The sequence below is a fragment of the Giraffa tippelskirchi genome, chromosome 13 (genome assembly GCF_054371585.1).
Source record: "Giraffa tippelskirchi isolate mGirTip1 chromosome 13, T2T-mGirTip1v1.2.pri, whole genome shotgun sequence".
Taxonomy (NCBI): domain Eukaryota; kingdom Metazoa; phylum Chordata; class Mammalia; order Artiodactyla; family Giraffidae; genus Giraffa; species Giraffa tippelskirchi.
Genome location: NC_137287.1, coordinates 40,997,987 through 41,022,250, shown reverse-complemented (window position 1 = coordinate 41,022,250; position 24,264 = coordinate 40,997,987). Strand labels below are relative to the sequence as shown.

The 24,264-nt window shown below is 59.6% G+C and overlaps 2 protein-coding genes across 10 annotated transcripts; one reads left to right on the top strand and one right to left on the bottom strand.

Moving 5' to 3' along the window:
* Positions 1-9: 9 nt before the first annotated feature.
* CIAO3 (cytosolic iron-sulfur assembly component 3) lies at positions 10-24,222 on the bottom strand. 9 transcript variants are annotated; one of them, XM_081558296.1, is made up of 14 exons: positions 22,835-24,222; positions 16,203-16,352; positions 8,648-8,777; positions 5,673-5,981; positions 4,716-4,811; positions 3,863-4,006; positions 3,505-3,637; positions 2,822-2,956; positions 2,462-2,580; positions 2,187-2,316; positions 2,004-2,076; positions 1,403-1,540; positions 874-1,031; positions 10-794 (listed from the first exon to the last, which is right to left on the bottom strand). In XM_081558296.1, exons 2-14 carry the CDS (start codon positions 16,226-16,228, stop codon positions 556-558), a joined length of 1,830 nt encoding a protein of 609 aa, XP_081414422.1. In that variant the 5' UTR covers positions 16,229-16,352; positions 22,835-24,222; the 3' UTR covers positions 10-555. The 9 variants fall into 9 exon arrangements, with proteins under 9 accessions (XP_081414422.1, XP_081414423.1, XP_081414426.1 ...); XM_081558297.1 differs by lacking the exons at positions 4,716-4,811; positions 22,835-24,222 and adding an exon at positions 19,148-19,392; XM_081558300.1 differs by lacking the exons at positions 8,648-8,777; positions 16,203-16,352; positions 22,835-24,222 and having other exon boundaries at positions 1,399-1,540; positions 5,273-5,764.
* Positions 20,568-24,173, top strand: LOC145532723 (mesothelin-like). Its single transcript, XM_081558308.1, is given in 10 exon segments — positions 20,568-20,738; positions 21,255-21,298; positions 21,412-21,511; positions 22,110-22,288; positions 22,379-22,534; positions 22,721-22,887; positions 22,966-23,093; positions 23,407-23,501; positions 23,714-23,900; positions 23,976-24,173. Coding segments are annotated over 10 exon segments (1,236 nt in total). The 5' UTR covers positions 20,568-20,653; the 3' UTR covers positions 24,071-24,173.
* Positions 24,223-24,264: the final 42 nt, after the last annotated feature.

The following is a 24,264-nucleotide window of genomic DNA, read 5'->3' as shown; positions in this document are numbered from 1 at the left end:
GACAGACACTTTTGAAGAGAAGCTGTTTTTACTAGAGATGAGCTTCTCAGGGACATGCCTGGGGGGCTGAATCAGTCTGCCCCGCCTCAACCTTGGCCAGTGGGGGTCCAGTTCCGTCAGACACTTGGTTTCGGTGGAGGGGGCACCCCCCCAAGGTGGGGTCGTGGGCTGGGTGCCTGTGTTTAGCCAGTGTCCTCAGCTGCCCAGTGTGGCAGGCCCCCCAGGCTCTGCTGTGACCTCACTAGCCGGTCCAGCCTGTCACCACCGCCCCACAGGAGTTTTGGGGTGACTCCAGAGATGGAGGCTGAGGATCCCCCCCACAGGACAAGCTGAGACCCCACACCCGGGGGGAGCCAGGGCCCCTCAGGGCTCAGGACCACGGAGAGGGCCAGTGGCTGGTAGAGCCTCTGGCCCCGCAGGAGTCCAGCTGAGAGTGATCCCAAGTCCCATTGCTCTGAGGGTCCCAGTGTCCCTGCAACTTCCCTGCTGGAGACCCCCCACCTTCCCAGGAGTCCTGGTGTTGGCGGCAGTGAACCGGCTGGACCCGGGAGGCCTCTACCACCTGATGCTGAGTCCAGAGCCAGCCTTCTCCACTGCGTGGTAGCTGGTGTGCAGCAGGCGGCCAGCCCGCTCTGAGCCTGCGCCCCGCAGCCAGCGCTCGTACAGCTCCTGGACCCCGGGCGCGTCCTCCGGTGCCTCGGTCCTGACCAGGCCATACAGCCTCTCGACCCGCTGCAGGAGCTCCTTGTCGGGTGTGTTGGGGGCCTTGAGCTGCCCCCCCCCATTGAGGCACCCTGTGGCAGAGTGAGGCAGGCATGGTCATGGAGGGTGCCAGCCCACACAGGGTCCCGGGAGCCCCCTGCGTACAGCTACCTGCCGGGCAGGCCATGACCTCCACGTAGTGGTACGGGCAGCGCCCGCGCTTGAGCTTCTGCACCAGGTTCTGGATGTTGCGGAAGCCGTAGGCTGTGGCGAAGTGCAGCAGGACTTGGCCCTCCCTCTCCAGAATCACCTCCTGGAGGTCCTTGTTCCTGAGGGCACAGACCTGGCTATCCACATGGCATACCAGGCTCACTCCCGGTGGGGCGGTGAGGGGGGAGGGGAGGACACTCCTTCCCACCAGTGGGGCAGGTGGCCCCAGCCTCAGTTTCCTGGTCTGTAGAATGGAAGCCCTGCCTTCCCAAGCTCAGTCGAGCTCCAGCCCACCCTCCCTGGAGTGGGGTCTCATGTCAGGACACACTATGTGCCAGGGGCTCCATCCCGCCCCCGTGTGCCCCGGTGCTGTGGGTAGGGGGCACTGAGCTCTGTCATGAGGAGACCCAGGGCTCGGGAGCGCTGGCCCCGTCACCTGAGCTAGAGTGCAGGGCCCAGCTCCTCCCCGGCTCCGGCCCTCCCCACTGACCTCAGGGGTCTGTAGGTGACCTCAGTGACATGGATCCCAAAGAGCTCCTGGGCTGCATGCCTGAACACGTGTTCCAGGTAGCCCCCTGAGCCCCCACCCCGATGGCTGGTGGGCTCCTGGGCAGAGGCACTGTTGCACCTGGGGAAAAGGCCGGGCATCAGGTGGTGTTGGGGCAGCTGCCCACCGAGGCCTCTGAGCAACCTCTGTCTCTCAGGTTTGAGCGCATTTCCTTTCTAAGTGGAAGATGAATGCTAGATCCCAAGACTTTGAGGGACTGTCGGGAGGAGGCTTGTGCCGCAAAGGACTGTCTCCTCCATCGTATCACCTGTCCCAGGGAGCTCAGACCTGTGTGAAGTCAGGGTCAGCTCTGACGACCATCAGCCAGTGTCCACAGGCCACCTCGTGACCTCAAGCATCTTGGACACCGAGACACATGAGGGGCAGAGGGAGGCCAGGCCAGAGAAGAGGGAGGAGGACAGTGCCTGCACTGAGGGCCATGGCCCCTCCCGCCGCCCGCCAGGACACTCGAGACCTCCCTGGTGGAGAGCATCCGGTACTGGATGAGCTTATAGCCCCTCCGACATGGCTGGTGGGGACGTACAGACTGTCTAGAGGGGCTGGCTCCAGCTCTGACAGCGAGACCCCTTCTTCTTCCAGCAGCTTGAAGACTTCGCCTGCAGGAGACCACAGCACAGAGGCGCTTCAGCTGAGTCTCAAGAGAAACAGAGACCATTAAAGACGCACGGCTCCAGGTCACTGCACCGGCCGGCCCATGGCCCCGTACCTGTAGTGATGACACAGTCCACGTCGCGTGTCTGGTGCTCCTGGCTGAAGAAGTCGGGTCTGGAGGCTTCCAGCTTTTTGTCGTAGCAGGGCATTACTGTCGCATGGTAGACCTTGTCGGGGGTCAGACGCTGTGTGGAGGACGTGGCAGTGAGGCGGCTGTGCGGCCCCAGCAGCACAGGCTGCGGCGGGGCTGATGGCCAGGCAGCGTGGGGGGCACCATTCTGCATGTGGGGCTGTGAGACCGCAGTGGGGCTCACTCTGAGTCCCCGTTACCTGCTGCTGGGCGAAGAAGTCCTTGACCAAGGAGCCCATGACCTGCTGCGGGGACCGCGCCGTGCTGATGTGGGGGAGGAGGGTGCTCCCATGGGTCTTCTCGGCGTAGCAGATCCAGCCTGAGGCCAACGCGGGGCAAGAGCAGGGCAGTGAGGTGACTTCCACGAGTGGCCCGACTCGTGCAAGGAGTTAGGGTCCCACTAAGGAGCCCCCTGCTCTGCTGTTGCCAACATGTGTCTCTAGCGTCCCCGTGATCACCCCTCAGGAACTGAAGCAGCTCCAGGTAACCCTCAGGCAGCTCCTGCCAAAGAGCCCCCACCCACCTCACCACGTCCAGCTCCCGACACCGTGTGCGCACACCTGGGCAGGCGGAAGTCAGCATGGGCAGGGCCTGCTTGCAGTTGGCCTGTCCTTGGAACCGCCGCACAAACTCCCGCTGGCTCTCGAGGAGGCTGAAGTTCCTCGAGAAGGCGGTGTCAAACACATAGTGTGCACCTGTGAGGGAGCGCCCACCTCACCCCCTGAAGGACGGCTGCACCTGGGGTGGGGGGATGTGGCGGGACGCCCGGCATCCTGCCTCTGAGCTCGAGGCTGCAGGCACCAGGCTGCACCCTGCACGCGCTGGCACAGCCACCTACACGGGGCCCCCCACGCCCTCCCAGCCCTGCCCCTGGTCTGCAGGGGCCAACCCCCGCACGCCCTCCCAGCCTGCCCCCGGCGTGTAAGGGGCCAACCCCCCCATGCCCTCCTAGCCTGCCTCCGGCGTGCAGGGGCCAACCAGGGGCCCAACTCAGGCCTGAGAACCATGCCTTGGTGGTGATAATTTAAAAACGAAGTAAAAGTGGATGAACTCCAGGCTCAGGGACATGCAGCATCAAAATTCAGAGGGTTTTTTATTAAAAGGCCCTGCTCTCAATCATCACAACAGAACTTCAAGCTGAGTCAACCTCCAACAGAGCTTCTGATACACTTAAGTCCAGTGACAGCTGGCTGTCACCGCAGCCCCATGTCCACGCAGGAGCTTGCCAAGGTTCAGCACCTACCTATTTGTTTAAAGAATGCTGTTAATTTCCTGGCGGTGTCTGTAGGATTCATCTGAAACCTCACAGCCAGCGACGCTCTGGACTGGGGTGAGACCGAGATGACAATCAGCTTCTGCTGATCAGGTGCTGCCGTCTGCAAAGCAAAGGCCCCACGGCTCACTCTGTGTGGTTTACAGCCTGACCCCATCAGAGCGTGTCAGTTTTGCAAACACATAGAACTCAAAGCTTTGGGTTAACACTTCAGTGCCAGGAGTCCCCAGGAGACACAGGACAAGTAGCACCAGGAGATGAGCTGCCCTGACGACACCAGTGAGGGACGCTGGGTGGGAGTGGCATCCGAAGACGGCCCAGCACTCACCTTATTGGCACCTAGAACCTTCCGCAGCTCCTCGTGGCTCTGCTGAGTGATGAGCACAGTCTCCGCTGAGGTGACGCAGCCACTGCACGCCAGGCAGTCGTCCAGTGAGATCTTGGCCTTCTCCAGCTTCTTCATCCCTCCATCCTGGAAGCACGAGAACCCGGTACCCCAAGGGCCCCTCCACACAAGGACACAGCGCTCTCAGGATGACGGGACCCATGGGAGAGCTTCATTCTTTGGCTCACAGCACTGACAAGCCACGTGGTAGTTGGCTGGCTTTATGTGCTGTAAGCTTTTAGAAATTAAGTATCTAGTACAGAAATACATATACATGTTCTAAACTTTCCTAAAGGTACCAAATTCTAACTCTGGTACAAACTAAGCTGGTGTATTAAAGAGCCTTGCTGCCCGCCAGGGGCGGGACATGGACAGTAAATGTGCAGAGACGCAGCCGACTCGTCATTGGTCCCCCGACTGTGCTGTGGGGACAGGAAAATGCTCAAGGCCAGGCTCTGAAAGGAGAAGGAAGAGAAAGGTAAGAGCGAAGATGAAGAAAGAAAGGATAGCGAGACAAGGAGGAGTAGATGGTGGGAGCCCGTGCCCCCAACACCTGCACAGTGGAGTGGGCGAGGCATGTGAGGGGCAGTTATGACAGCAGACTCAGCCAGGCAGTCGAGGACTTGGCATTCACACTGGCCTCCAGGCCGACGGCTGGGCAGCTCTGAGCCGCACACGGTCCCAGCAGAGCCCTCACTTCCTCTGCACACGCACGAGTGGTCTGAGCCAGGGCTGGGAAAGCTTCAGGGGCCCAAAGTGTGACCAGGGACTGACGAGCCGGCTGGGCTGAACTTACCTGACTGACTTGGAAGTAACTCCCATCGTCTTCGATGTGGATCTTGGCCAGGCCGCTTCCTGGCCGCCTATCCACCTTCATGGGCTTGATGCAGTCCTACCCGTAAGAGACCCGAAAGGCGCCTGAGCGCAGAGGGGCGGAGGGGCCACACCACCGCCTAGGACGAAAACTCTGCCCTGATTCCGGCCTTCCCGCCGCAGAAGCAGTCTTGGCGCTGTGGCTGCTTACCCTACTCGCAAGCGTTCAGACACTGCCCGCATCGAGGTCACTGACCTGATGCAGGTGCAGGTGCTGTGGCCACCCTAACCTGTCCGCGGACACCGCCAGTAAACGGCGGGTGGGGCATGGCACGGAGGGCCAGTGTTTCACTGGAGGCCAAGGGTCGGCAGAAAAGCTCTGCCCCGCCCTGGAAGAAGGTTCCTTTTTCCCCAATTCCTCTCCGCCCGAGAGGAAGCTCGCTGGCCGTCGCGTTCCCAGCAAGCAGCCTCGGAAAGCCTTGGCAGCAGGTCCGTCTGGCCCTTCCCGCCTCGGCGCCCGGCCAGCTCCCCCCGGCATACCTCGGCCGAGTCCTGGTCCCGCGCGGCTGCCGGCAACCGATAAGCGGGGCCGCAGAGGAGGCGGCCGGCCCTCACGTGCGGCTGGCCTGCCCCCTTGGGGACACGCTCTGTCTCCTCCCCGGGGGCGACACCGACGGCGACCACCGCGCTGACCGCAGCGGAACGCCCCCCCCTCCTTGCCCTCGCGGCGGGGCGAGGAGCCGGCCAGGGAAGCTCGGCGGGGCCTCCCGGCCCCGAGCTGGGTCACTCTGGTTGTCGTGGCCTCCAGGGAAGGGGACTCGGAAACCGCGGGGCTGTGGGACCCGGCAGGCTCCCCGATCCCGAGCCCCTCTCTCGGGGTGGCGGGGGAGACCGCGGCGGAGAGGATTCCTCACGCGAAGCAGCCGCCCGGCCCGCCCACCTGAGACGGCGCGATGAAGTCGTCCAAGTCCGTCAGCTGCAGGGCCCCGCTGAAGGGCGACGACATGGCGCCACACTGCCGCCGGCCCCTGCGCGGACGGCGTCGCCAAACGCCGCGAAACAGCGAGGCAGTTCCGCCACATGGCCGGAAAGCGTCGCGTGCGCATGCGCAGCTGGCCCTGCGGCCGGGCTCCCGGGGGCGTGCGCCCCCTGCTGGCAGGCCGGACCCCGCACCTCGCGCCGGCGAGGGCCGCGGGGAAGGGGCCGTGTCTCCCTCGGGGCGCCGGGCTAGCCTCCTCCGGTCTCCGCCCTGGAGAGAAACCGCGGAGGCGCTGTTCTTGGTTCTGGACCAGCCCAAGAGCCCGGAAGGGCGCCAAGCGCGCAGAGGCGGCCAGCTCCGGTTGGAGTGAGAAGGGGATGGGAACAGGGGTGCGGAGCGGCTCCCCCTAGACGGCCGGCCGGTGCAGGGCCCCGCGGCTCTGGGAGGGTGTGTGCTCAATTACGTGATCGTGTCCGACGCCTTTGCGACCCCATGGCTGCTCTATCCATGGGGTTTCCCAGGCAAGAACACTGGAGTGGGTTGCCAGTTCCTCCTCCATGGGATCTTCCCGACCTGGGGATTGAACCCGCGTCCCCTGAGTTGGCACGCCCGCCCCCGGTTATTCCGGAGACCAGCTTGAGAAAAGCCCATTTCTCTGTGCAACGCGGACAGAACGCTGCTGGCTGGACTCAATTCTTGAGTGTCATATACATTTTTTAAAAAGTATTATTTTTTTTATTTTGGCTGCGCTGGGTCTCTGTTCTGGCGCTCTGGGCGTCCCTTCTTGCAGAGCCCCAGCTCTGGAGCGCAGGGGCGGCAGTTGCGGCTTGCGCTTAGCTGCCCCGTGGCATGTGGGATGTTAGTTCCTGACCAGGGATCGAAGCTATATCCGCTGCATGGAAAGGCGCATTCTCAACCACTGGACCATCAGGGACGTCCCTGTCATATACATTTAATGACCACTTCTTATGGGGGCTTTCCAGAAAACTCCAGTGGTCGAGTCTGGTGCATCCTTGGGCCCCACTTGGGGCCAGCCCTGAAGGTGCCCTGGCAGGGTCAGCCCCAGACTATCCCCTGGGCATGATCTCACGTTTTGGGGGCCCATCGCAGCCTCTGCTCTTCTTGGTGTTCTTGTCCTGACGTGGGCTCTACCTGCTAACTCCTCACTTGCCTGTGGATTAAGTGTGGAGTCCAGGGGCCTGCGGCCCACAAGCTGGCGTGACTTCCTCCAGCCCCTGCAGCTGCTCATCTTGGCTCCCAGGACTGGAGTTCCTTCTCAGCATCAAGAGGGGCTTTCCCAAGGAGCTGCATGGTGGGCTTCCAGGCCCTGGCATCCCCTCCACCTCCTGGCAATATCTGACTAAGGTCTGGGGTACAGTGCCTGAAATCTTGACAGTCTCACTATTGTGTGCGTGCTCAGTCGTATCTGATTCTTTGAGACCCCACGGACTGTAGCCCACCTGTAGCCCCACTGTAGCCCACAGACAGGCTCCTCTGTCTATGGAATTTTCCAGGCAAGAATACTGGAGTGGGTTGCCATTTTTTACTCCAGGGAATCTTCCCAACCCAGGGATCAAACCCACCTCTCACACATTGGCAAGTGGATTCTTGACCGCTGAGCTATCAGGGAAGACCTATTATGTATGTTTTAACACAATTTTAAAATTAATAATGTATTATGTTAAAACCCACTGAATTGCACACTACAAATGGGTGAATTGCATGATATGTGTATTTACGTCTCTTTAAAGCTATTTTAAAAAATGGGTCTGGAGGCTGCCGCTCAAGCTGGCTGCCCCAAGAGGTCCCCAGAGGCCCAGGCAGTAAGCACACGCTGGTCTATCCCTGTCGCAGGGCCTGGGCAAGTGCCAGGGCCAGCTTCTGGTTAAAAAGACTGAACAGGGGTTTCTGACCTCTCTCTCTCTGACACACACACACACATGCACACGATGAGGGCAGTTCTTCCTCCTGCCTGCTCTGAGTAAAGCCAAGAGCAGGGACTTTTCAGCCCCTTGGGGTGTTTTATTAACTCACAGCCATGTCCCTAGAGCCTCTAGGGTCTTGTGCCAACAATACACCTTGCCTCTGGTGTGTGTGCTCTCACGTTTTGCAAAGTATTTCATCATCATCATTATTGAGTGTTCATGGGAATCTTGTGATTCCCATGTGCAATGCCAGTGTTTACACACGTGGGGGACCGTGAGGGCCAGATGAGGACACAGGGAAGGGCTGAGGCTCTTGAGGCTGGGCTGGTAGGCCTGAGCATCTTTTCTGACGCTCTGGCTGTGTGTGGGCACCCCTGTCCCTGAACCCGAGTGGATGCAGAGCTCGTCCTCTGCTCTGGCCTCGCCCACAGGACCTGCTTTGTCCAAACCTTACCATCAAGCGTCTGGTGGTTGGACAGGAGCAGGTGGGGTTTCTACCAAGGCATGTGGAGTACTGAGCCCTCCTGACGGTGGGCTCAGAGTTTCACCCTGTAAGGAGTCAGAACCATGCAGCTGCGGGAACAAAACCACAGCTGGGAGGCTTAAAACCACAGAAGAGTTTTCTCTCGTGGTCTGGGGACCTGAAGTCTGAAATCAATGTGTTGGCAGGCCTGGGCCCCCCTAACAGCTCCAGGGAGATCTGTCCCACCTCCTCCAGCCTCTGGGGGCTCCGGGCCTCCCTGGGCGTGGGCTGCGTCCCTCCAGCCTCTGTCCCCATTGTCACATGGCTCCTGTGTCTCCCCCCTTCTCTGATCCCATGAGGATCCCTGGGTTCAGGGCCCTAATCCAGAGCCTTAGATTAATTATGTCTGCAAAAGCTCTTTTTCCAAATAAGGCCTCAGCCACAGGTTCTGCTGGAAAGCACCATTCAGTCCACCACAGGTCATGTGTCCACGTTTTCATGGGAATCTGGGGGTTCAGCGGAGGGCCGCATGATGGGGTGTGGCTCACCTGGCTGTAGTCCCCTCCTCTACGGGCCGGCAGACAGGCAGGGGACAGGCAGGCAGAGGGGACACAGGCCCTGGCACTGAGGACCGCCGCCCCGGGCTGGGCCAGCAGCTGTCTTCTCCAGGCAGACAGTCTGTGTGCAGTGAAAATAAAACAACCCCGGTGAGGACAAGTAAAAGGTAGTTTGTCTTTCCCAAAATAAATTAAAATTTTTCCTAAACATGTGATTTTGAAACATGTTCTCTATGTTATGGTGTTGTGGGTCAACGCCCCCCAAGAAGCTGGACAGAAGTGGGGTTCCACATGGCTGGGGTGTAGGAGCAGGGATATGCCTCGAGGGTGCAGCCCACGCGGGCAAGATCTCTGTGGTCCACGGGACCCTCCCAGATGCCCAAGTGGGTGTTGGACTGGGAGGGGGGACTTGGGCCAGGGGCAGGGGCTCCCTGCTGCTGCCCCAGCTTGGCAGGGCCACCTGCGGAAAGGTGCTCCGTATTAAGCTTGGGGGCCTGGATCCAGCAGGTGAGAGGAATGGGGAGACCGCGTGGTTGCAGGCCTTGCCCACGTGGCGGCAGGACCTTGTGTTCCAGGGGCCTGCCCCAGGCAACCGTCCGGGTGCAAGGCCAGCCTCGTACCCAGCCACGGGCTCTTGTCTTCCAAACCCACCTTTACCTTTTTATAAGCCGTGGACTGTGCTGTTTGTTAGTATGGGCGGTCAGCTAGGGGTTTCCTTACAAAGTGAGGGTCTTCACCCTCGGGGGGTCTGGGCAGGTCAGCCCAGTCTCTGTTGGTCCCAGGTGCTCCCCCAGCCCTTACTCAGTGGGCATGGGGGCGTGGCCTCCAGGCTGGTCCCTGCAGACCCTCCCACTGCCCTCTGAGCATCTCCAGGCTCTGAGCGCCGAGTGTGGGGGGCCCACGTGGGGCGGGTCCCTGTGCCTCTCGGTCTAGAACCCCAGAGAGGAGTCGACCTTTGTAGGGAACGTGGCCTGAGGCATCCCCACCCGAGCCCCCCAGACTCTGCAAGGCGAGACCTGCAGCCCTGGGCTGCGTGGGGCTTTATTTGTGGAAAGGAATCACTGTAGGCAGAGAGCACATCATTAGCGGCATAATCAACACCGCACACCTTCCCGCTGGGCCACCCCATCTTGTCAACAGGTGTGATCCCAGTAACGGCCCTGGGGGGCCCAGTGCCTGCAGCAATTAGCGCCTAATGAAGGGCCTGTGTGACCCGCTCTGTAGGCAGGGCCAGGGCTGGAGAGGAGAGGGCTCCGGGAGAGCCCAGCGACACTTTGGGGTCCCCCTCACTGCTGCCTGGGGTCGGGGGGCTGCAGGAAGCCGCAAAAAGAGTTGGTCACAGAGAGGCCCTCGCCACGTGGCAGTGACACTCCAGACCTCGGGAGGGCCCACACACCGTCCACGCCACAGGAGGCTGGCCCCGCCCTGGCCCAGCGCGGAGGCCACCTCTTGTGGGGCGGTGGGCCAAGAAGCACAGGCGGGGAGGCTGAGGGGGGAGCCCCCCCACTGGCTGCGGGGTGCTGGGCACAGGGCCCACCTCCGTCGTGGAGCCTCAGGGCTTCGGGCCTGCGAGGATGGTGGCCAGGCACCTGGTCTATGCTCTCCGAGGATAAGCGCTGGTCACACAGCTGGTTTGAGTGGGTCTGACTCTCCAGGGCGTTTGCTAAACTGTTGTCTCGGCCTGCACTGATGGCGGGTTTGCAGCTGGTTGGTGGTGCTGTCGCCCTGGCCGCCTTGTCAGAGTGTCAAAGCCAGCCCACCCTTTGATGCCCCTGCACCTACACTTTGTATTCAGCTCACAGGTTGTCGGGGGGCACCTGGAGCCTCCAAGGTAGTGTGTGCCTGGCAGCAGGGCTGCGAGGCTGCTGGGTGGGGCGGGGGTCTCCACCCAGGCTGCACTCCCTGCAGAGCCGCAGGCTCAACCGCAGGTTTGGGGGGCTTGGTTTCTGGAGAGGCAGCCCCTGCAAGTGTCGTGGGACCGGTGGGCCCCTCAGTCCCTGTCGTCGGGCCCCCCACCCTCCCGGTACCTGCCTTGTCCCCCTTGCGCCCCTCCCCTTGGCCGTCACAGCAGGACTGGGGCTGGTCAGCCCGGGGACTCCGGACTCCGGGCAGGGGCGTGGGGGGTCCGTAGCTGCTCCACCAGCCTGGCCCCAAGAACGTGATGGTCAGGGACGAGCTGGGCTGCCCACCCAGACTGCCTGGGGTCAAGGTTCACAGGCATTCCTCCTCTGGTGTGCTGGTGGCCAGGAGCACCAGGTGAGTCTCAGGGGCATCATCCCTATGCCCTGCTGCTACCCTGACCCCTCCTGCTGGTCTGACCCTCCTGACTTCTATCCGTCCACCCCCCCACCCCCACCTGCCTGCTGCGGGACAAGCCCCAGCCTGAGGGCAGAGTGAGAGCGGCTGGGCACGCCACCCCAGGGTGCCCAGGACACCAGCCGTGCCAAGGCCAGGGGCCAGTCCCGAGGCCCACCCGCAGAGTTCCAGAAAGAGCAGGTCCAAGGCCTGGTCCTCGTCCAGCTTCTGGGTAATGATGGTGCCTGAGGCTCCAGGGCTGGCGGCCAGCCGGGCCAGCACAAGTATACCCAGGCCCCAGGCCGGGGTGGGCACTGCCCATCAGCCTGGCCTTATCCCACCCTGATACCTGGACTCCACCCTGACACCGGGCCCCACCCTGACACCAGGCCCCCTGCCTGTCTGCTCAAGTTGCCTTCCCCCTGCCTCTCCCATTCCTCGCCTTCCCCACCCCCCGCCCCCCCCAACCCCAGCCTCAGGTTCATTCCAAGCAGGTGCTGAGCTGGAGACAGGTGGTTTCCCAGGTCCTTTCCCTCCACATCTGGGAGTTTGCAGACTCTGGGGTACAGACACGTGTGCATGTGAAGGTGCGTGGGGCCCCTCTCTGCCCACACTGGGGTTGAGATACCTGTGGGGAGAAGGCCCCTAGCCTGGCCCTGGGACGGGCCCTTTGGGGTCCGAGCCTGATCTCTGACTCTAGCCAGGGCTGCTCCCAAACCCTGCCCATCCACTGCCCCCAGTGACAACCCCAGGACCCCAGACTGTGGTGGGGTTGGGGGTCAGAGAGTTAAGGTGGCCCTGCCCACCTGCCCTCACACCCAGACACCTTGCAGGGCAGGAAGTTTTGGCAGATGCTGTGGGCACTGGCGCTGGAGCAGCTGGAAACCCTGCAGCAGCCCCTCACTCTGGGGTCAGGGCATGTGGAAGGGGTCACACCCAGCCTCCTGCCGCTCTCCCTCACCAGCCCCCAGCACCAGGGCTGCCCATGCCCGCCTGTGCCTCTATCTGCTGGAAGTCATCGCAGGAAGGTCTGCCAGGATCTGGACCAGACGGTGCCATCCGCAGCCACAGGAGAGCCTGGCCACAGAGCGGGACGCCCTGGCAGCAGTGCCCCGGGGGCTGGGCCCAGGCAGCGGCAGCAGAGGCCCAGCGGGAGGTGGCCGGGCAGCACTGGGCAGCTGGGCATGAGATAAGCTGGGTGAGTGGCTGTACCGTATCCCCCAGCTCAGGAGAGCCACTCATGGCAACAACGCGCCTGGGAAGAAGGCCAGGCCAGCACACTCAGGCACACAGCCAGCGGGGCTGGCTGAGCTGGGGTGAGGAAGGCTTCCTGGAGGAGGTGACCAGGAGCAGAGGCCCACTGACGGGTTGGCCCCCGGCTCCAGGCCAGCAGACTCTGGTCCCCTTCCCTATTTTGCTCACGCTGGGGGACAAACTGAGAAGCCAGAGCAGGAGCCAGCCTCCTGAGCTTGGGGCATGGCCCCTGGCCTCTGAGGACATGGGTCCTCCCAGGGGAGCTGCCCGGCTGCCCTGGGCCTCGTGGGGTTTATCGGATCAGAGCTAAATGGGTCCAGGGGGGAACCAGCAAAGCCAGGAGTGACTGTTTATCCAGATTCTCAGGTGTGGCTGGGGATGCCCTGATGAGAATGGATATGGCCATGTGAAAATAAAAGAAAAAAAAATTAATGGGCAGAATAAACAGCCCCAAAGTTGCTTTGTTTGTTCAAAATGAGTGGAAAAGCCAAGGACTGCCTGGGAGCAACAGCTGGCAGGACAAGTGGGGGCCTCTCTGAGCGGGGCTGAGCGCGAAGCTGGCCGCGAGCCAGGGAAGCCCTGCGAGGAGCAGAGCCACGTCTCCTCTCCACGCTTCTCTACATTTCTTCAATGAACATCATTTACTTTTGCTTATTACACACAAAAAATACCTATCGCTGGTTCTGTCTCAGCACCTGTTATTGTCCACCTTTCTAATTCTGTAGATCTCCTGTTTGAATCCAACTTTCTAAGGTTCCCGGAAAGGTCGGCTCCGACTTCACAAGCCACCAGCCGCTCGGCCTCCTTATGAGAATTCATGCTTATCTCCTGGCCCGTTTCTGTTGGTTGCCAGCTTTCCTTGTTGGTGTGCGGTCCTCTGCGTGGTCTCCTTCCTGAGCCAAGGCGCTTTGGGTGTTGGACGTGTTTGCTCTCCATCTGACAGCTGCCGTCAGCTGCTGGTTGTCTCCTGAGTAGAGAGGGGTCCTTGACTCTGATGAAGTCAGGTTGCCCACGCTGCACAGTGTAGGTCCTGCTGTGGGGTCTGGGCGTCTCCCTCATTCACTGCCTTTTTTCAGTCCATATAGTACCCTCCACCACACACAGGTCTTGACTGTGTTCAGTATCCAGCCTGCACGTGATGTAAACTAGGGGTCTTGCTTCCCTTCTCTTCATCCAGGATGTCCTGTTTCCCAAACCACCGGTCCCTCGGACCTGCGCCTCCCCGCCATTTCTTTGCAGAGCTGCCCTCCAGGTATGAAGCCCCACCACAGGTGTGTTTTGCCTGAAATCTCTAGTCTGTGCCTTTGTTCCTATCTTAATCACTCTGACTTTGTCTTAATATCTGGGAGCTTGCCTCTTCTTTTTATATCATCATGGATATTTATTCTCTTTATTTTTTGAATGAGTTTGCTGAGTTCCTGAAAAAAAGGTCCTCCTAGAATTTTTACTAGGGTTGAATTGAATTTATAGACTAATGTTAGGGGCCCTTTATCAGGCTGGGCTCTTCCATATAAAGGTAGGTGTCCTGTGTACCTACTGAGGTTGATTTTCCAGAGATTTGTGTCCCCCGTCCATGGAAAAAGTCTCTTCCTTGAAACTGGCCCCTGGGGCCACAAAGGTTGAGGACCGCTGCCCTGGGGTGTATCTCAGTTGCGGGGTCACTCGGAGGCCCCGGCTCAAGTCCTGACAACCTGCCAGACTGTCCTCCGCAGCTGCAGCTCCTCTTGACATCACCAGCTGCAACACCCGATGTGACAGTTTCTCCCCATCCTTGTCAGCAGCTGTTATGCTCTTGATCTCTTTTTTCCCTGATTTTTCTCTTTTATTTCTTTTTCTTTTTTTCTATTTTGTACTGGGGTATAGCAGATTAACAGTGTTATGATAGTTTCAGTTAAACAGTGAAGGCGCTCAACCATCCGTATACATATTTTCCCCCAAACTCCCCTCCCATCCAGGCTGCCATATAGCACCGAGCAGAGTTCCCTGTGCTATACAATAGGTCTTTGTTGGTTATCCACTTAAAATATTATGCTACTGACTTTTAAATCAATCATATTGTGGTATAACTTACGCACAATAAAGGCATCCAATAAAAGGGCGCAGTCCAAACAGCTTTGGTGGTTACACACACCCGTGAAACTGCATTCCAGTCAAGACAGAATATTCCCATTAGCCCCAGAAGATCCTTTGCCGCCACTCCTATGAACAGGAGTCCTGAATTTTAGTGAAGCTGCCTGGCCCCTGGCAATGACCGCTGTGCTTTTGTCATAATAGATTAGTTTGCAATTTAACATTTTTGTAGAAACGGAACCATGTGTTATATACTCAGCATAATGATGCTGAAATTCATCCTTTTTCTTCATGTATCAGTAGTTTGTTCCTTGCTATTTCTGACTAGTATGTTATTGTAGGAATAATACCGTATTTCATTTCCCTGTCGGGCTATTGATGGAAATTTGTTTTTCCCCCTGGCTGGGGCTATTGCGAACAGAGTTGCTACGAATAATCATGTACAAGGCTTTGTGTGCACATCTGGGCTTATTTCTCCGGAGTGATTACTTAGGTGTGGAATGGCTACATTCTGTGGTTAGGAGCATGTCTAACTTCTTAAGAAAATAAGAAGTGGTAAAAGGTGAAGGTGGCTGGATCCCGGGTTTCTGGGCCGCGAGGTGGTCCTGGCTGGGGCGGCCTGTGTGGAGCAGCGTCCCAGTGAGAAGGACCCAGCTCCCACATGGAAGGTCCTGGCCCACAGTGGCGCCCCGGGTGGGGGTGAACACGCTGAATGTATTCCTGAAGTCGCCCCGCGGAGAGCAGGAGAGACCCGAGGGCACCGCCTCCCCATCGTCTCCCTCGGGAGGTGGGGACCGCACCCCAGTGCACAGCCATCAGGGGGCCCTGCCATCACCTGGCTGTAAGGATGGATCAAGAGAGCCTGGACCACCACCCAGTGCGGACGACGGCTCTGCACACACGGACCAGAACAGAGTGCGGGGCCTTCAGCTCACCTTCCTGTGTCCGGTGATGGCCAGTATACTAATCTCCCATCCTGTTGCTTATGGCGGGAGATGGCTTAAATAGATGACTTAGTCAAGGGAATTCCCTGGTTGTCCAGTGGTCAGGACTCTGCGCTTCCACTGCTGGGCACCCAGGTCCAGTCCCTGGTCGGGAAACCCCACAAGCTGTACAGCATGGCTAAGCAAACAAAAAATGCCTGGCAGAAATGCCAGCAACACCCTCTGCTCCCACCAGCGGGTGTGAGTCCCACTGCCCCACACCTGAGACACACTTGTCCTTGTTGGTCCCTTTAAGGGTCCTGGTTCTGGCGGGGGGTGGGTGTGTCTTGTGTGTGGGAGTGTGATCTGCACCTCCCCAGTGAGTCGGGCATCTTTTCACGTGCCCATTGGCCATTCTCGAGTCTTCTTTTGTCAACTGTCTGTTGACTGTTGTTCAGTTGCTCAGTTGTGTCTGCCTCTTTGCAACCCCATGAACTGTAGCCCTCCAGGCTCCTCTGTCCATGGGACTTCCCAGACAAGAATACTGGAGTGGGTTGCCATTTCCACCTCCAGGGGATCTTTCCAACCCAGGGATCGAACCCGTATCTCCTGCATTGGCAGGTGGGTTCTTTGCCGCTGAGTCACCAGGGAAGGCAGTTCAGACCCTGGGCCTGTCTTATTTATTTGACTGTACCAGGTCTTAGTTGCTGCGTGTGGACCTAGTTCCCTGACCAGGGATGGAACCAAGCCCCCTGGCATCAGGAAAGAAGAGTCCTAGCCACTGGACCACCAGGGAAGTCCCTTGGCCTGTCTTTTAAAAACAGCTTTCCTGAGAAAGAATTCTCACAAGATCCAACCCACCCATTTAAAGCATACAATTCAGCGTGATTCTTTTAACCTGAATCATCTACCACTGAATGGCTTTGGAATTTAGCTTTTGCTTTGGGCCTGATTGTGTCTCTTAACAAAGGCAACCTAAAATTAGGAGGGAAAATAGAACTTACTCGCAAAGCATGTCCTGTGTGGCCATGATGTTAACAAGAAAAGTAACGAGTCTCACACGCCTCCTGTGCCGTCAAAGTTAATGCAGGACGTGAACTGTCAGTTCCCACCTGCACTGCAGCTGTGGGTCTTTTGGGCTCAAACTGCAGTTCCTGCAAGTAGGCACAGAGGAACCTTCTCACATGTCCAAATTCATGGAAGTGTGCTGTTGCGGGGGCCCCACGTAACCCTCCAGTGGAAGCGATTAACCCTGTTAAAGTCCATCTAGTGAATTTTTAAATTCCAAATTTTGTATTTTTCATTTCTAAAATTTCCTACTTGGTTCTTTAAGGACTATTTTCATTTTTTCCTACCTCTGCATGCATGAGAACCCATTTTTTCCATGACCTCATTGTCTGATAATCCTAACACTGTCTTACCGTGGCCCTAGCAGATTCTTCTCCCTGAAGGACGGGTCACAGTCTCCCGGCTCTCCCTGTGCCAGCAGCTTTTGATTTTATCCTGACCATTGTGACTGTTTTTGTTGTGACTGCATTCTGTTATATTTCTACAAAGACTGTTGCTGCCTCTGTTTTGGCAGAGAATGAACTTGGTCAGGGTTGAACTGTGACCTCTGCCACTCAGAAGGTGGGAAGAGGTCAGTTTCGGCCATTTGGTCATTTCAGCTGTCTGCCTCACAACACAGTGATTCAGGGGTCAGTGAGGGGCTGGGTGGGGTTTGTACACAGAATCTGGGATCCCCTCCTCTGCTGTCTTCTTTTCAGAGTTCACCACTTACTCTCTGCTCTCTGGCTCCTTCAACCAGGAGGATGGGGTATTTTGGCTGCTGTCTGAGCACTCTACATCACAAAGCTACACCCACAAAGGGAAATCTACACTCCCTGACATCTTCCCATGGATATCGATTCCCATCCAAAATCTGCCTCCTTTCCTTCACTCCTGAGAGCCCTCAGAATTGTTGTGTTTTAAAAAAATAACTTTTATTGTTTTTTGGCTGTGCCATGCAGCATGCAGAATCTTCATTCCCCAACCAGGGATTGAACCCAAACCCCCTGCAGTGGAAGTGCCCAGTCTTAACCCACTGAAGTCCTGGGAATTGGTTTTTAATTATTTTGTCCTGAATTTTTCAGTTGCTATCTATGAACATGACTTTTTTTTTTTAAAGACCCTTCTATCTGTGAGTTAGTTCATGTCCCTGGTGTCCATGGGATTTTCCCAGGCAAAAACACTGGAGTGGGTTGCCATTTCCTCCCCCAGTGTACCTGGCAGCCTTCCTGAATTCTGTACGAATTGGCATCTGGCTTGACTGCACAGAATAGAAAACCCAGCCCATGGAGAGAGGTCAGAGACGGGGCAGCCGTACATACACAGATCAACAAACAGAAACATTTGCAGGTGTGTGTTGCAGACAGACTTGACCAAAGTATCGAGGGTGCGGGGCAGGGATTGAAGGAGCTGCCAGGGACTCCGGCTCCAGGGGCGCACACGGAGCCTGCGGAGCCAAGTCAGGATCTGTACAAGTGCCCATGACTGTCCAAGTCATGCAGACACTGGAGTCCAGCCAGCACAAAGATGCACATTGTCCACCTCTGGGGCCACAACAGCAGGAAGGTGTCTTCCATCTCCCCTCTGGAAGATGGCCAGTGTATGGGCAGGTGGGCTCCCAAGGGCCCCTCCCTGGCCACTTCGCCACCATGCTGCCCCCAGCCTGGAACTCACTCCCAGGGGTCATGTCTTGGCCAGCAGCAATCACCCAGAACCTGCTGACTCGGGTCGAGACCCTCATAGCACCAGCTGGGGGCCACTCCCTGGCCTTACTGTGCAATCGTGGCATCGCTGCAGCATTGAGCCTCAGTTTTACCACCTGAGAAATGGGAGAATGAGACCTGACAAGGCGAGGACTTGACTCCCCACGCATGCCTGGTACCTAACGGTCAGCCAACCTGGAGCTCGCATGCCCACCCACAGAGGAAAAGGCAGAGGCGGCTCCCCTGCCCCCATGCCCCTCCCCAGGTCTCCACCCGCACATTCCTGCAGCCTGAGTCCTACCCCTCCCAGCTGCTGGCCATCCCCTCATTTGTTTCCCTTGACAGACCAGGAGTCTGCATCCCAGTTGAGGAAACAGACTCACCCTAGAACATCAGAGTCACCACGGGCAGGGCCCCCCGCTGACCCTGGGGAAGTGACTGGGGTCTTCAGCACCCAGCCCAGGCTCCAGGCTCTTGACCGAGCTCGAGCTCGGCCTCATCTGCATGGGGTGGGGAGGGAGGGCGTGCGGGGGAGGTGACTGCGGGACACTTCCTCAGCACCTCCAGCCAAACAGCTCTGGTGGGAGCAGGTATTGGGAGGAGGCTGGTACTGGGGCCCGACCAAGCAGGCTGGGGGAGACAGGGCAGGCCCCTCTCCTGCCCCCTGGGTGCTTACACCCTTGTCGCCACTGCACCTGGGGAGTGGCAGGGACCACCTCCCCTGATCTCAGAGGGCTATGCCCGCAGGGTCAACTCCATCCTAGCCCCGCTGCTCCTGACATGCTATGTGACCCCAGGCAAGCCGCAAGGCGTCTCTGTGCTAGGGGCCGACGAAATGACCCTGTATCCAAGCCTCTAAATGTGTATTCTGTGCCCATTACCTCTCTCACTAGAGTGCCCTGGGGCTGGCAGGGAATGTGGTCTGACTTCATTTTCCACCAGCTGAGAGCCAGACCTTGGGAGCTGAGCTTGGGCTGGGATAGGAGGGTGGGTGGTGAGACAGGTGGGGAGGGAAAGAGCTTCTACCAGCATCCTGCAGCTGTGCACCTGCTGGAAGCCATGAGCTCAGGACTCTTGGGCTGGGCATTGGAGCCAGCCCAACACAGACATGGACATGGCCACCTCTACCTCATGTGCCACTCTGATGAGCTGGTGGCCCACTCAGACCCCAGACCCCATGTGCTGTCAGGCAGACCCACCTCCAGGTCCTGGACAAGGACTTGAATCACCTTCTCCAGCGAGTGCAGTGTCTATGCAGGCCCACAGCCAGTGGGCACTCGGGGAGTGTGCAGGTAGTTCGTGAGTGACAGGTAACTTGTCTTGAAGGACTCAAGGTCAGAGATGGGACCATCCTGGGTACCAGAAAGGGAAGCAGTCAAGCAGCCTTGTGAAGGGAGACAGCACGGTGAACGGCCTGTTTCCTTGTTGCACTTGTATGCGTGGCCTGGGGGATGCCAAACAGCCGTGACCCCTGTGATCACACTTGGGCCACTCTGGGAGCTGCCACCCTAAGCCAGCTGAGGTGCCTCAGTGGCCCTGACCTAACCTGCGTGGGGGCACGGGGTGCAAAGGTTACAGGTTCCAGGGCCCGCAGTGGCCGGCAAAGGTTCTGAGGGCACCCCTACCTGGGGTGTGGGGCCCCTCATTACCTGAGGCTGGGTTTGGGGTCTGAGGGGAGACAGCAGGGGGACACAGAGCTTCTGCACGGCCTCACCCACCCCAGGGGCAAGGCCCCATTCAACCACCTATTTTCAGCCCGCTGAAAGGGGGTGCTAAAGCCCAGAAGCGCGCCCGCATTTCTGGGCCGGGGTGGGCCCGACACAGGCCTGGGCGGAGGTTTGGGGGAGGGGGTCATTCCATTCCACTTGGCCCTGGTGGTCCCCCTCCAGCCTCCCTGGGAGATGTGTGTGGACAGCGGTTTGGTTTCCTGCTGACTCGCACCTACTCGGGGACAATATTCTCTGGGGATCCACTCCCCACCCACCTCCGGCCCACACTGGTCCACAGGCCCCAACCCCACTCCAGAGAGCACAGGAGGGTCTTCCTAGAATGTCCACCTGCCCCCACCTGCGGGGCTGACTGGCAGGAAGGGCTGTCACTCTCGGTTGTGTTTTGGCTGCACCGCGTGGCACGTGTGACCTCAGTTCCCCGACCAGGGACTGGAGCTGGGCCACAGCAGTGAAAGCTCGGTGTCCTGACCCCTAGGCCCCACGGAGCTCCCTTTGGCACTGCCCTGACCTCTGCTTTGGGGGGGACCTCAGGAGGGAACCCAGTGGGCCCTGCCAGCCTGGTCGCCCAGCAGGGCCTGGGTTTGCACAAAGCCCAGGGGAGGATGACCATGCTGCGGGGTGGGGTGGGGGTCGCTCAGCTTCCCTGCCCTGAGTGGGGAACCGAGGTCAGCCAGAGCCAGCAGCGGCTCTGAGGATACTCCTGCCCTGCCCTGCCCTGCCCTGTGGGCGAGAGGCCCTCATAGCCGGCTGGCTGACTCACCCTGACCCTGAAGGAGGGACTGGCTTCCCAGATGGGCGGGGCTGGTGGCTGGCTGGTGCGAGTGCCACTGGGCCTACCGCACAGACGCCCTGGAGGCCTGTGAAGGTTTGAGCCCTAGAGCCCCGGTGCCCCTTCAGCACTGGCCTGGGGTGGTGTCGTGGGGGGGACACAGTGGTGGGGAAACGGTGGGGACATCAGAGCGGCTGTCCAAGACCATGGCCTTGCAGACTGCTCCGCCCCGCCTGGGGTCCCGGGGGACCCCCACCCACGGCAGCCTCCTGCTCCTGCTTCTCAGCCTTGGTGAGCACTGAGGGTGGGCGGCTGGACGCTGGAGCACAGAGAGCGCAGAGGGCCGCGGGGGTCCTCAGGGGGCCGGGGCCTCAGGAAAGGCTCTGTTGGCTCTACGGGTGCTCCCCCACTGTGGGCAGGGCCCCCCACCCCGTCCGGTGCCTCTGATTCTGGAGGCCCATGTCTTGAATGTCAGCAGGTGCAAGTCCCAGGCAGGCAGCTAGCCTCATCTCTGCCGCCAGAGGGGACTGTGTCTGGCAGCCCTGATGGATCCCCCTGCCCTGTGGGGCTGGAGGCAGAAGCAGGGTGGTGATGGGGGCACAGGCCAAACTAAGGGCACCCACAGGACAGGTGTCTGCCTGCTCTAAGCAGAGGGGCCCCAGGAGGAGGATGGGGAGGCCTGTGCTCCTTCATGGGGTGTCGTGGGCTGTAACACCAGGGGCTGGCCAGGAGGGACAGCCTTGGCCCCCTTCCTCCCAGGGTGGAGCCCCTGGCCACCCCTCAAGCCTGGTGTTCCCTCCCCTGCAGGTTGGGTTCTACCTTCCAGGGCCCAGGCTGCAGACATGGGACTGGTAAGGACCCTCTGGGGAGTCAGGGGAAGGTTTTCTGGCCCTGGTTGGGGGAGGGGTGGTTCCTCAGACACCAGGACACTCCCCGCTCAGTCCCAGCCCTGCTCTGTTCTCAGGCTCTCCTGACCTCAAGGTTGCAGCGCACATCCCGGGACCTGTCCTGGCAGCAGCCTGCACTGACCATCCTCCTCCCGAGGGCCCGGCGGGTCACAGAGAGTGAGCACGCAGCCCAGCCCCATCAGGCGTCAGGAGGCAGGGGTTGGGGGCTAGCACCGTGAGGTCTCCTCTGCCTGTACCTGCGGCCCTTCCTGGCCACTGAGCTCCTTCAATCATGATAACGCGGGAGAGTGAATAGAATCGCATCGTTTTGCTGATGGGTAAAGGGAAGCCCAGGCTTCCCTGATAGCTCAGTTGGTAAAGAATCCACCTGTAACGCAGGAGACCCTGGTTTGATTCCTGGGTCGGGAAGATCCGCTGAAGAAGGGATAGGCTACCCGCTCCACTATTCTTGGGCTTCCCTGGTGGCTCAGCTGGTAAAGAATCTGCCCACGATGTGGAAGACCTGGGTTCGATCCCTGGGTTGGGAAGATTCCCTAGAGAAGGGAAAGGCTACCCACTCCAGTGTTTTGGCCTGGAGAATTATATGGACTGTATAGTCCATGGGGTCACAAAGAGTCGCACATATCTAAGCGACTTTCACTTTTCAAACCGAGGCCCAGAGAGTCGTGTGTTGCTCAGGGTCTCAGCACAGGTGTGGGAGGAGGAGGCTGATGGGAGAAGCCCAGCACCCCCCACCCCCTGGCTGTCCCTGCAGAGAAGGCCTGCCCCCCGGGGCGGGAGGCCCAAGTGGTGGATGAGAACCTCATCTTCTATGAGGAGTGAGAGCTGGAGGCCTGTGTGGACTGGGCCCTGCTGGCCGCGCAGATGAGACAAGTGAACCTGATTCCCTTCACCCACCAGCAGCTGCACATTTTCAAGCGCAAACTGGATGAGGTAGTTCAGGGCTCAGCCCACCCGCCACAGCGCGGCCATCCCCGCTGCCCCAGCCATGGCAGTGGCCCTCATGGTCCCTTCCCCCGGAAGTTCTACCCCCAGGAGTACCCCCAGTCCCTGATCGAGCACCTGAGGTACTTCTTCCTTTACGTCACCCCTGAGGACATCCACAAGTGGAATGTGACTTCCCTGGACACCGTGAAATCTCTGCTCAAAGTCAGCCAAAGGCGTGGGGTGGATGCTCAGGTGAGCAGCTGTGGGGGTGGGGAGGGGCAGACTTAGGGTGTGAGGCTGTGCAGGCCTGGTGGGGGGGCATAGTGTGAGATGGCACAGGCCTGGGGGTGGCACAGGGTGTGAGGTGGTCCAGGCCCAGGGGTGGCACAGGGCGTGAGGTGGTACAGGCCTAGATGATACATCTCTCCCTGCCCCAAGCCACTGAGTGGCCTCCTCCCACAGGTGGCTGCCCTGATTGCCCACTATGTAGAGGGAGGGGGCCAGCTGGACAAGGCCACCCTGGACACCCTGGACACCTTCCGCCCTGCCTACCTGTGTTTCCTCTGCCCTGAGCAGCTGGGCTCCGTGCAGCTCGGCGTGCTTTGGTGAGTCCTGGCGTCTGCCGGGGGTGGTGGGAGTGCTGTTGTCCGAGCTCACTGCCCTGCCCCACGCTGCCTCCCCAGGATGACCACACCCCAGGACCTGGACGCGTGCAGCCCACCACAGATGGCTGTCCTCTACCACAAGGCCCGCATAGCCTTCCAGAACGTCAGTGGGTCTGAATACGTCACAAAGATCAAGCCCTTCCTGGGTGAGCCCGGGAAGATATGGGGGGAATGATGCCTGAGGCTCCCCCGTCTTTGGGAGTCCGCTGGCGGCGTGAGCAGTGTTCACAGTCTGTCCCTTCAAGTGTGTATTGGCTGAGACCCTGTGGGTTCTGGGTACCTCCAGCCTCTCCTCCAACTGAGAGGGTCAGGTGGTCACCAGGCAAACCAGGGGCCCAGGAATTCCTAGGAAAAGGGACTCTTCGTAAAAGAAGTGGCTTCTGGTAGCCTGTGGTCAGAGGGTGGGACTGGGGGCTGCTGCACGATCTCACACTTGGGGGCTCCTCTCCCCGAGGGTAGGTGGGGCCTCCACGGAAGACCTGCGGGTTTTTACTCGGCAGAACATCAGTATAGACGTGGCTGCATTCAAGAAACTGCCAACAGAGGCGGTGCTGGTACGCGGCGGGGGGGAAGGCGGGGCCTCCCGTGGGCGGGGCCTCTAGGGGCGTTGTCTTGGCAGAGGCGGCCATCAAAGCCCCTTCCAGGGTCTACAGAGGCTAAGGCGGGGTCCGTGGGTGGGGTGTCGGGGTGGTTTGGGCGCTGGAGAAGCCCGGAGCCTCTGGGGAAAGGCAGGCGGACTCTGATCCCCGCCTGCGGGCTCTGGCAGTCGCTAACCGTGGCTGAGGTGCAGAAACTTCTGGGCCCAAACCTGGTGGGCCTGAAGGCTGAGGCGGGGAACGTGCCCCTGCGAGACTGGATCTCCCGGCAGTCGCAGGAGGACCTGGACAGGCTGGGGCTGGGGCTCGTTGTCGGCGTCCCCAACGGCTACCTGGTCCTGGACCTCCACGTCCGAGGTGGGCTGGGGTGGCCGGCTGGGCGGTGTCGGGCAGAGTGAGGGGCAGCGGCTGAAGCGCATCTTCTCTGTGCAGAGGCCTCCTCGGGAGGCCCCCACCGCCTCGGACGAGGGCCTGGACCTGTGCTCACTGTGACCGCAAGTCTGCTCCTGGCCTCGGTCCTGAGCTGAGCCCGCTGCTGTGCCCTGGCGACCCGGCACTGTGTGGAGACCCGCCGGCCTTCGACCTAGAGGGCTCTGGAGCTCAATAAAAGAACTCCATTCACCTCTTGAAGAGGAGCCCTGTGGTGTTCTGAGGATGGAAGGGGGGCCCTGACGTCTGTGCCCCCTGCACAAGGCCCCCTGGGTTGCAGCCCCTCCCACGC

What these genes read in the sequence shown, in the direction of transcription:
- CIAO3 (XM_081558296.1), bottom strand. Translation starts at nt 16,228, where the DNA reads ATGGCCACACAGGACATGCTTTGCGA. An exon ending in ACACAGGACATGCTTTGCGA is followed by an intron (nt 8,778 to 16,202) that starts GTAAGTTCTATT and finishes CACTGCACACAG; the next exon opens with ACTGTCTGCCTGGAGAAGAC. An exon ending in GTTACTTCCAAGTCAGTCAG is followed by an intron (nt 4,007 to 4,715) that starts GTAAGTTCAGCC and finishes TCGTGCTTCCAG; the next exon opens with GATGGAGGGATGAAGAAGCT.